The 11518-nt window shown below is 40.3% G+C and overlaps 1 protein-coding gene across 1 annotated transcript; it reads right to left on the minus strand.

Annotated features, from left to right (window-relative positions):
• Positions 1-225: 225 nt before the first annotated feature.
• LOC134866505 (vimentin A2-like) lies at positions 226-11231 on the minus strand. Its single transcript, XM_063886715.1, has 10 exons — positions 11105-11231; positions 5303-6058; positions 4916-4976; positions 2831-2926; positions 2458-2622; positions 1527-1652; positions 1043-1263; positions 902-945; positions 728-813; positions 226-629 (listed from the first exon to the last, which is right to left on the minus strand). The coding sequence occupies exons 2-10, from the start codon at positions 5824-5826 to the stop codon at positions 588-590; spliced, it is 1365 nt and encodes a 454-aa protein (XP_063742785.1). The 5' UTR covers positions 5827-6058; positions 11105-11231; the 3' UTR covers positions 226-587.
• Between the last annotated feature and the right edge of the window lie 287 nt (positions 11232-11518).

Here is an 11518-nt window from a genome sequence, read left to right on the forward strand (position 1 = left end):
CCTGCATTGAAATTATTCTTTGATGATGGATAGTTGTTATTTATTCTTTACTAAAAACAGAGGGACGATAATAAGGGATTTCAAAGGTCTTTTAATTTTGAAATAATAACTCATGAAGAAGGGATCTATTACTTCTACCAACTAATCTATTTTCAAAAGACAAAACCAGCAAAACTAACACACCAATACCAAACACAAGTATAACAACTTTTGCAAACAAATGAGTATCAGTCTTACTGGTTTATTGCTGCATACAGGCAATTGTGACATTATCAGCATACAGAGTTCCTGTAATGTCTAATACTACTTTGGGTACAAAGAAAGATTTTTGTAGACCTCAATAAGGATTTCTAAGCTGTGCTGATTTCATTATTGTGTCCAAACAAAGGTGACAAAAAGGTAATACTTTCAGCAGAGGAGGAAGCAAAATACAGTCGTCTGTGTTAACTAACAGGCATACTGGATCATCACATGTAAAGGCACTTTTCAAAGCGGTCTGCTTTCTGTGTTTTGTGTTGGTTTGCTTGCTTGTAGCCCCAGTGAAATGTGTTTCTTCGTATTGCTCTTATTGTTTTGCAAATACATTATCACTCCATGTCATCGTGGTTCTGGGTTGACTCATTGATCACCTGAGCAATAATATAGAGAAAAGAGAAAAGGTGAGTCTGAGCTCAAATGATCAGAACACTACTTCATTGATTAAAAGATCCCTTAAAGTTCATTTTACCTGACCATCCCTGGTCTCAATGGTCTTGATGAGAACCTTCTTAGTTGTTGTAGCTTCGAAATGAGGTTTAGTATCCATCATTGTTTCTAAAAAAAAAAAAAGGGTGTGTTTTATTATGTGGCAATATAATAAGCAACACTAACGTTCCTGCTAACGTGCACACTGTGATCCTACCTCTCAGGTTTAGGGATGAGAAGTTTGGCATTGGGGTGGTGATTCTGAAATTTGAGAAAGTACAGTCCTAACGTCAATATCTGGTCTTTGCTGCATATCATGAACATTAATTTGCATATCTGTCATATCTTAATCCTTCACCTGTTCTCCTCTCCCTCCAGCAGCTTCCTGTAGGTGGCAATCTCAATGTCCAGGGCCATCTTGACATTGAGGAGGTCTTGGTACTCCCGGAGGTGACGGGCCATCTCATCCTTCATGTTGTGAATGTCCTCCTCCAGACGACCAATGGTGTCCTGGTAACCGCCCGTCTCGACAGAGAAGTTTTCATCTAGCTCGCTCATCTGGCGCTCCAAAGACTCATTCTGGGATGGCAGCCAAGTGAAAACAAAGGCACTTAGGCAGTGGAAATAACTTTAACTCATACACTTGGGTTTTTTTTTCTTTTGTGCCCTGTAAAACGGATCTCTCCTCTATTTGCTGTGTCATTATTTGAAGGATTGCAGCTTTTTCTGAACTTTTGGGCTCCATTTGTTTGGTTCCAGCTGTATATTGGTTGAAAACATTAGTTTTTTAGCATCATTATCTCGTATACCACAGTGTTGGTCTGAATAAGTTGAATACTCACAGTTCCTTTCAGGGCATCCACCTCGCAGGTAAGGGACTGAACTTGGCGTCTGTAGTCGTTGGCTTCTTGCTTTGCCACTCTCAGGGCCTCATTATTCCTGGCTGCAGCTTCGGTGAGGTCAGCATACTGTCAACCATGGTGACAAACATAGACAGGGGAGGGAAGAACTGAGATATCAACTGTTGAATAAATGATGAGTCAAAGCTAGAGGAAGAACTGACTTGCAGATAGTGTAAAATGGGTAAATTGTGTAAGATGTTGCCACAGCAGTCTTGCAGAGGTGACACAGCAGCTTGGTTGTCAAAGCAGTAGGCATGTGATGATATGAACATATCATGTGGCGATTAGCATGGCCAAAATAATTGAGATTCACAATATTATACGAATTATCATCAAAATATGCTTTTTATTATTAAATCATAGATGGGACACAATTTGTAAAAAGTTAATATCCCCGATGCATAAATAAAGGATACAAAATAATAACATTATACCAGTCTATTAATTCTCCCATGATTATTACAGTGTGTAAAATCAGGCACTGTAATTATTTGCTAGCTTGTACAAATCACTAATCTGAGCATATTTATGATTATCCTGATAATTGAAATTCACCACAATCGACAAATCGTATGTCATTTTATATCCAAATACTATTTAGATTTCACAGGTGATTTGAACTTGGTCAGCCATTTCTGTCGGGGCAGGTAGGCCTTTTTACTGGTAAATACAATGTCAATGAGAGTCATTGAACTGAGCTTGGGGCCGGACAACCAAAACAATGGCTAAAGACACTACAATGTTCAAGGGGTTCTGCAGGGTCGGGCTGAGTTACCGTTATGAGAAACCATTTCCCGATACAGTTAGCAATCTGATCAATTTCTTACAGAAATACATTGATTATATTGCGTGACTCATTGAAATTCTTTACCTTGGATTTGTACCAGTCCTCAGACTCCTGGATGTTTTTGGAGGCCAGGTTCTCATACTGCAGACGAACATCTCTCAGAGCAGAAGTCAGGTCAGGTTTAGCCATCTCCATGTCCACCTGCACATGCTGCTGTTGCTGGATTTGGGTCTGCATCTCCAGCATTTCCTGCAATACAATCAACAAACAACTTTCCAGGCTGTATGAAATTGCTCTGGTCCATTGAATCGGACTAATTTGGTACTAGCCAGATTAACAAATTCCTCAAATTGTTTGGCACAGTATTCATTTGGGGTGATTTAGTTTACGCTGCAGTACACGCACAGTAGCTCTGCAGTAGACTGGTTTAGTTGTAGCCTAACAAAAGAAAGCTTACCTCATCATGCAGCTTCTTGAGGAAGTTGATTTCATCCTGGAGTGATTCGACCTTCCGCTCCAGGTCCAGTCTGGCGAGGGCAGCATTGTCCACATCCTGTGTAGTGACAATGACTCTTAATAAGGTGACTTGTGAAGGAGACATGAATAATGCATTATATGTTTGCTGACATAGAAAGAAAATGCCCTTCCACACATGCTATACAGGCACACTGTACGCAACAGCCACCTACAGAAAATGACCCATTGTGCAGCAAAGTCGCAAACACATGCATCCAATAGAAATTAACTGCCGGCACATGACAACGGACCCTGCAGATGTTTTCTCGTGATTTACAGGAGTTGTTTACATAGTTCTTGAGTACTTTACAGACACATTTGCAGTGGTTGAACTGCAATATAGTTTATCCTTATAATGTACTATATAAAGTGTATCAGTACCTATAAAGTACAAGTGTATAAAGTACCTATTATTTGCCAAATTGTGGCAAATTACAACCGAAAGCGATACTGATAAACAACACAATATATTATTAATAATGACACTGACAGGTGTTTCAGGATAATGAGTATGTTTCCTTATGGTACTGTTAGAATACATTTGCTTACTTTTACCTGAATAACAAATGCATGATTTGTACTTATTTTTTGATTCAGGTATAAGGAGTAGAGCACCCAGAGCCACAAAAGAAAATACGGTTTCCAAACAGAAGGGGTGCCTCTTTCTTCAGTGTTCCTTTTATTTTTAGATAGTTTTTTCATGCCAACTGACTAACTTTTTAAAAAAATGTAAAAACACATCACTGGTAAACACGTGAATTAGAGTCATACTTGTGCGTGACTTTTTTATGGACAAACTCAGTTTTATAGATCTGTCAATGTTAGTGTTTAATTGTAAGTGGTAAGCACTTTCCGCCCTACATTATATTGCAATCAAAGCATCCAACTATATTTTATTGAATTGTCTCCTCTGCACATACAGCATCGCAGTGCACACCACTGTGCTTTGTCAGGGCGTTGGCAGGCTGGTAATTGAGGTATCAGCAAATGAAGGAGCTTTGCCCCTGCTCTAATGCCACAAACAAAGTGTGCTATTGTAAATGAAAGAACATTCCTACACTATTCAGCAGGGTTTCCCAACAGACCGGGGGCTGGAAGAGTGACTGTCTGCCTGACTGGGCGAGAGCCGTCTGCTAGCCCTGCATTGTTGACTGTGTGCCACCATGGCAGGCCACGGTGGACTTCCTTCCTGTCATTCATATAGACAAGGATGTGATGGTGCAATGTATTGATATAACACTGTGAGCACTCCAAAAGCACATCACTGGAAAGTTTCAGTTGTGGGATGCCTGCAGGGAATGCACCTCATTTTTATTTTGTTTGGTACTCGTTTTGTTTTGGTACGCGTTTAGAACTTTTTGTACGGCTTATCATTCATTAATCACCACGGAACCCAGTGAAATGGAACAATCACTGACAAACCCATTACAAGGGAGATTTCAATGTGCTGATGCTCTCCCAGAATGAGACAGTCGGATCACATGGTGGCTTGTCTTTTCGCTCTGATAACCACATTGGCTCTACACTGTTGTTGTGCCCGGCTTATTCTGTGTGACCAGTCAGACTTAAAAAAAATCTCGTCTGGTTGCAGGCCTGATTTAACTCAGCAGCCACAACTTGGCCTTTTGTACTAGGACAGGGTCAGTGCTGCTCTACAGATATTTTAGCTCATGGCTAGAATCTGCTGTTGTGCCATCAGAAAAGCTCATTCCTGTCTCTGCAGCTCATGAAGGAATAATTAGATCACGTAGGAGAGAAAATGGGAAAGTTACGAGACATCACTTTGAGGCTCATAAAGATAATTGAGGTGTATCTAATCTCTTTGACATCACTCGTCTTCAATTTAGGGTTGTATTTAAGCCGGAATAGCAGGGAACCGGAGCATTGCTCACTAAGGAGCGATTTACATTTCTGCATTTGAAGGTTATTCCCTAAAACCACTCTGTTTGAAAACTCCCTATCCGTCACGAAACATAACAGATTCAGAGTGAAAACGCTTTATTTCATAACATGAATGATACTGTACCTGTCTGAAACTCTGCACGATGTTCTCAGCCTCCTCCTTTTGAGATGTCTCATCCTGCAACCTGCAAAGACAGACAAAAAGCAATCATTTGATTTTAAAAGCGGATGGGACTCTTTAGCCTCAAAAACAGACATGTCTCCTTGTTCTGGCTCCACTTCTTCGTGCTTGCAAACATTACACTGACAAGAGCTGCGGCAGCACTTTGAGGACCCGGTTTTTTGCGCAGTGCCCAGCATTTATTTATGACCAAGCCAACGTTTACGAATCATTATTAAGCGTGCACAATTTTTTTAAAACGGATCTGCTTTGTAGGCCTACAAATAAAACTAAATCTGGAGTTTGATGAAAATCACAGAGTGCAGAAAAGTGACGTGCCACGCCTCCTACTTCTCTCTCAGCCTGTCGATGTCGTCGGCCAGGTTGTCCCGGTACACTTCTACCCGGGCCTTGTCGTTGGTGAGCTGGTCCACTTGGCGCCTCAGCTCCCTCATCTCGTCTGCGTACAGATCTCCCACCCGGGACGTGCCTTTGCCCCGCAGCTGCTCCAGCTCCGCCAGCAGGATCTTGTTCTGCTGCTCCAAGAAGCGCACCTTGTCGATGTAGTTTGCAAAGCGGTCGTTGAGCGACTGCATCTGCGCCTTCTCGCTGGTGCGGTTCGTCATGAACTCGCTGTTTATGGCGTCGGACAGGGAGAAGTCCAAATTCTCGGAGGACAGCCGGGGCATGGCTGCGCTGCTCCGGAGCCTCTGGGTCTTCGTTGCATACACAGTCGGTGCGGAGGAGAGACCGTAGGATACCCGGGTGGAGCGCACCGGGCTGGAGAACTGGCGGCTGGAGTAGCTGCTCCTCGTCGCTACCTTCTCCCCGCCAAACATCTTTTTGTAAGAAGAATGTGGAACTCTGTGTGACATCTTGCAGGTTTATGTGCAGGTAATGGCTCAGTGTTGCTTTTGTCCCAACTGCATCAGAGGAGTGCGCCTTGGAAGGCGTTTCCTACACCATTATTTATTTATAGTCTCCTCCTCATGCAAATTACTGTACGGTGACTTGAGTGACACCTTCACCATCCAATCGGACAACAGAACAAATGGAGGTCGTTCTTCAGGTTCATATTAGATCCTGGATCTGAATAGGCAACACTGTCTGTATTTGGGAAAACATAGGAAGAATATGTGAATTGTTCTGTTCTTATTTAACATTAAAAGTTGCTCTACAGGAGCTGACTTCTCATTTGGCTTATTACATTGCTTTCAATAATAAATGAGAGTCAGGAGATTCAGACTGGGTTATTCATGGTTCTTTGAGGATTTTGTTTAGATGTTTAACAAATCCGCTAAAAAATTATAGAAACCACTAAACAAATAAGATATCGGCCTCTTATCCCAGAACCTTCAACGTTTGGTATTTATTGGGACACAAAATATGATGATGTAGATAAAACAGTCACATTTAAATGTGTAACTGTGGGAGAGAAAATTAGAATTCCTTCCCGTTACCTGATTTATCTATTTAATCAATTTATTCCTCCCCTCATCTCATGCTCTAGAAAATCCCACACTATACATGCATTACTTTGTGGGTTTGTCCCATGTATTTTGCAGATCATTGTATCCTTAGACTGCTAAACATGCTCAAACGTTTGTTTTATTTGGTGTGTGTACATATTAGCGCATTTGTGTACTTCCTTTTGCGCATGCAAGTAAAAAAAAAAAAAAAGGGCAAGTCAGCAGTTTCACAATTGTTAATCAGGTTAAGAGGACATCATGCAAAAGACCGAACATAAAACACATCCTACCAAAGTGCCAATCTATATATACACACAGTCTTTGATGATCACACACACACACACACTCAAGAAATTGAGGAACACTGAAAATAATAGAGGTTTGGGTGTGGTACAACTCAAATGCATCCAATACCTGCAGGTTTGCCTTAACCTTTTGTAAAGGTTTGCATTTTCATATTAGTCTATTTTTCTTCAGATTGACCAGCAGCAAATAACAAAACATAACATATCTCAGATAAGACTCCTTTTTTCCTTGTCTGTACTTCTGTGTCTCTCCTTTCTCTTTCGTCTGCATACAGAGCCGTCAGTGCTGCAGTGCTGCTGACTAGCTGAGGGTCAGTGATTGTGAAGGGAGACGCAGGGCAGCAGAGCTGAGACAGTGTCACTGTACACCTCTCAGACATACTGCGCCGGTGCTGCAGGGTCTATACTGTGTTTAGTGATGTTTTTAATGTATGCATAGCACAGATACACACATAGCAGATATTTTTTCCAGAGTGATTTTCACATTTTTGCCTCAAGGGTTGCAGAGGTTTGAGGTTGGCACTGTGCCCCTGAGAAATGACTGTGCAGGGTTATCTTTGTGAAGCAGAGGCTGGAAAATGTGCTGTGTTAAACACCAAGTATTGCTTTGTCTAAGCGAAATGGAGGACAAGTTAAAGGTTTTAGTTGACTCATTTTAACTGTCCTTCTCCAAGGTATGTAAATCCATCAAAAATAAGTTAACTTACAGTATTTGTAAGAAAAACCAAATAGTTTCTCCTGTTTTTATGCAGTGGCAAAATAATTACAGATTACTTTATTATCAAAGTAGCAAAACTGAATAACAAAACAGTGTTGCTCTAAAATAAATGTATAGTGGAGCAGGTAAAGTATTTACCTTAAAACGGGATAGAGTATAGTATAGTAGCATATATGAAACTACTCAAAGCACAAGAACCTAATCATCGTACGTACAGTACTTCAGTAAATATACACCCCACCACTGCTTGTGTGCAGTAACTTGAGAAAGTACCAGAAGAAACAGGAGATCGTTGAAGCTCTGTTTCTTTACTCAATGACATTAAGAAATCCAATAAACTAACGTATTCAGGAGTGTTCAAAGTCAGCACCACTTAGAACAAGCTTTGAAGCTATTTTAGATCAAATTCTGTTGAGAAACAGCACAACAATAATCTTGTAAGGACTGCGGTCACGGGACATGATATTCTAAAAGTGAGATTAAAGGCACCTCATGATTTTGTTGATTTTGTTCCCATTTTTGGAAATTTAAAAACACTCTTGTGGCTTTTCGGGAGGGAGACCAACTGAGATAACAACGTAAAATAATTCAAATGTGCTGGATTATTAATTCAATATTATATTTAACAACAATAGATATTTCTATTCTTTATTTATCATGGTTATTGTTCAAACTGGTATATCGCAACACCATATAGTATTGACGAGGACTAAAAAGGTCAAACCTATTCAAATATATTCTCTCTTTTCTCTATTTTGAATTGAGTTGGTTAAATGTATCTATGGTAATGTTTATAAAACCCAATGTTTTTTATTTGTTTTGTTTTTTTACATGGGACTGGAAGGTATAGCTTAGCATTTGACCCAAGAACTGGCTAAGTGCTGTGGCGGTTAAGAAGAGGGAACTCCACTGATTTAACACAGCAAAGTTGTGTTAACAGTTATTGTCTATGCAAATGCAGCAAAGTAAGGGGTGTAAGAGCCTACACAAGGGCTCATGTACCAATAAATAGAGGAACCACCTTTCTAAAACAGGCAATGGAAAATCTCATGGTCAACATTCACTCAGAGGCAGGGGGGCTGCAAAAATTCCTGCTCCACGGCCCATTATGAGCCAGCGCTGTCAGTGTTTGCCACAGAGATACAGGGGAGGCCGGGATTGTCACAGACAGAGCAGGGATTGTGTATTGCTGATCTGTCACCTAACTGCAGCGACAGAATGCAGACAGTAGGCCGTAATTATTGTTTGTAGCCCGGTGTTTGGCACTGCCATAGTTTAGGCCAAATAGCTGCCATTCCTGGCAATGTTTTGAATTTATCGTTTGTCCTTTTATTTCTGTTGCTGGGGTTCCAGTTTCCCTCTGAAGGCGTCCACTCTGCAGGGGAGCTCATTAAAAAAATAGCACAACAGGACTAAAAGAAGAATCAAATAAGGCACAATATAAGTCAGCCTTAAATAGGACAGGGCAACAGTTAAGTTAGATCTTGTTTCTGGGTGTCATCGATTGAAAACCGCAAGCACTAGGCAGCAAAAAGGCTCCCTTTGTTCCATCTCCCATGATGGTGAATCACAGACCCTCGCGACCTGTAGCCATAGCAATGGTCCCAACTTTATTTAACAGTGATGAAACCAAGACAGACACAGATTCCTGTTCATGAACAAGAACTTTTTTTATAAGTTGCAGAAGATATTGTGCAGTTTGTGCAGTTTGTGACAGTGTGTCCCTTTTATACATCGGGTTAGTTTTTTGTTTTGCTTGTTTTGTTTTGGCTCCGACAAATGAGTTGGTTTCTTTATGGGTCATGACATGGCAGATTTAGTGGAGGGAGTGCTGCAGCACAATTGGATTTGTAGCACCTCAGTGAATGCATGGAGATAGTGAAGTAAATCAGAATGTGAGAAAGAAGGGCTGTATATCTATGCCACGGAGCACCAGTGAGCTTAAGCAAATTCTGGGCATGAGGGCTTTTTATTAGTGGTGGAAATAAAAGTTAAAGAAATTGTAAAGGATTAAAGTACTTAACAATAAATAAAGGCCTTTAACAAAAAAGCAGTGTTGCATTTCTGCCCCTTGAACATTTCAAAAGCCTATGAGTTTTTAGCAGCTCCGACAAAATGACATTTGCCATCTTAACTTATCAGATGTTATTTTAGATTAAAAAATAATGTTTTGAGGCAAAAAGTTCACATTTTTCAAAGATAGTGTTAGTGATCAACACAATGAGCAGATTAACGATGGCTGGTCATTTTGGGGAATAGAGTTTTTAGACTGGATACCTTTCATCCAAATAACAGAGGAATTAGACTGCTGAGGCGATTTTCCAAATCTCCATGGTGACTGACAAAACCCTTGGAAAGTATCCATGAATGGCTACTTTGCAAAGACCTCTCCCTCTCACTCTCTTTGTCTTCTCTCTCTTTGTCTCTCCCGGCATGTGTGTGTGTGTTTTCAGTGAGTGATCGGGTCAGGGTACAGGAGGGGTAACAGAGCAAGATAAACTTCCCAGCATTTACCTCTGTCATTAGCACAAAATCATAATTCATATTTCGGCAACATTTACAGCATCAAATTCTCAAATGGATCATTGGCATTCCCTCCGATGGTAAATCACACACTCGTTTCAAGTATAATCTCTGGCAACACCTATTTGGAGCCAGTCTTTCAGAAAGTGTCACCTACATATGTCTGACTGTCGCATGGGGCATCACCCTGGCCGACAGACAGCTGCAGCTGACACCTATCCTCTTCTCACCTTCCTCAAGGTGAGTGGATAAGGGAGAAACAAACCCTTGAAGTATGAATGGAGAAAAAGAAAATACACTTATGATTCCTGTTTATAAGTCACTTACAATTCTGTGTTCTAATTCAGAAAATGTTAGATGGTCATTTAAAGAGATTAGAGTGATATCCTTCTAGGTCTAGTTGTGACTTGAGTTCTAACAAGAAAAACTATTGTCCACGCCTAAGGCTCATTCCACATTCACGTGCTTTTCTTAGTTAATATCCTTATGAAAGTCAAATGTCACCACAGAGACGCTTCTAGGCAATCATCATACATGGGATTATTCTCACAAGTCTTTATCTCGCATCAAATTTACATAAAAAAAAAATAACAAAGATTGCGGTTGAGATTTTTTTATGTGTTTATTAAAGGCATTTAGAAAAAACACAAAATCTGTTACTTCAAACCGCAATAGCAATAAACCTGTAAACGGCTTCAATTGAAGGTTTTGCTTCAGTCGTTTCAAGCCATGAAATCAGCTGTTCGGCTAATGCAGTTAGCAACAATATGTACTTTTTATTTTGTTTAAAAGTATGTTGACCCAGGATCGAGGTTGAAAGTGGGCACATGAACACAGACACTGACTCGGTTATTAGATGTGCTTATGAATTATAACATACCTCTAAAGCATATTCCTTTTACAAGTTACAAGACCAATAAAGTTTAACTCCGTCAGCAAACAGTGTTTTATCAACACATCCAGCACATATTTAAGCAACATTAATAATGGGAGTACGTTCACCTGATTAAGCGTTGTTTTTCATGATGGATATTATATCAGCATACATCCAGGACTCTGGGGTAAGTCTTTAGTCTCTTAAACAATATAGCTAACTGATGTTTGACACGTTTACACAAGGTAGTTTAAAAACACTTACCGGTGGTTTAATTGGAATCATGTCAGACTCTTCTAATCACCTGGCTGTAAAGAAATCCAGTTAATGTTTTTAAATGTCCCACTTGAGATTCTGTTTACTATCCAGGTATTTCCTTTATACATCCATGAGGTAGGCGGCAGGTGGGCGCCGCCATCTTTGTTGATATGGACCTGAGGTGCAACCTTCATGTGGCCACAAGGGAAACAGGTAAATGATCTTTTAACACTGTAAATATTTCCCTACAGGCGGTTAAAAGATCATTTGCCGGATAATTATTCACTTGGTATGCAACAGCGATGTAAAATAACTAAGTTTGCTCAAGTAATGTACTTAAGTAGATCTTGAATTTTGAGGTCCATTTGTTTCCAAGTATACTTCTACTCCACTAAAATTCAGAGGTAAATCGTATAATTT

Source organism: Eleginops maclovinus, chromosome 6 (genome assembly GCF_036324505.1).
Source record: "Eleginops maclovinus isolate JMC-PN-2008 ecotype Puerto Natales chromosome 6, JC_Emac_rtc_rv5, whole genome shotgun sequence".
NCBI lineage: Eukaryota > Metazoa > Chordata > Actinopteri > Perciformes > Eleginopidae > Eleginops > Eleginops maclovinus.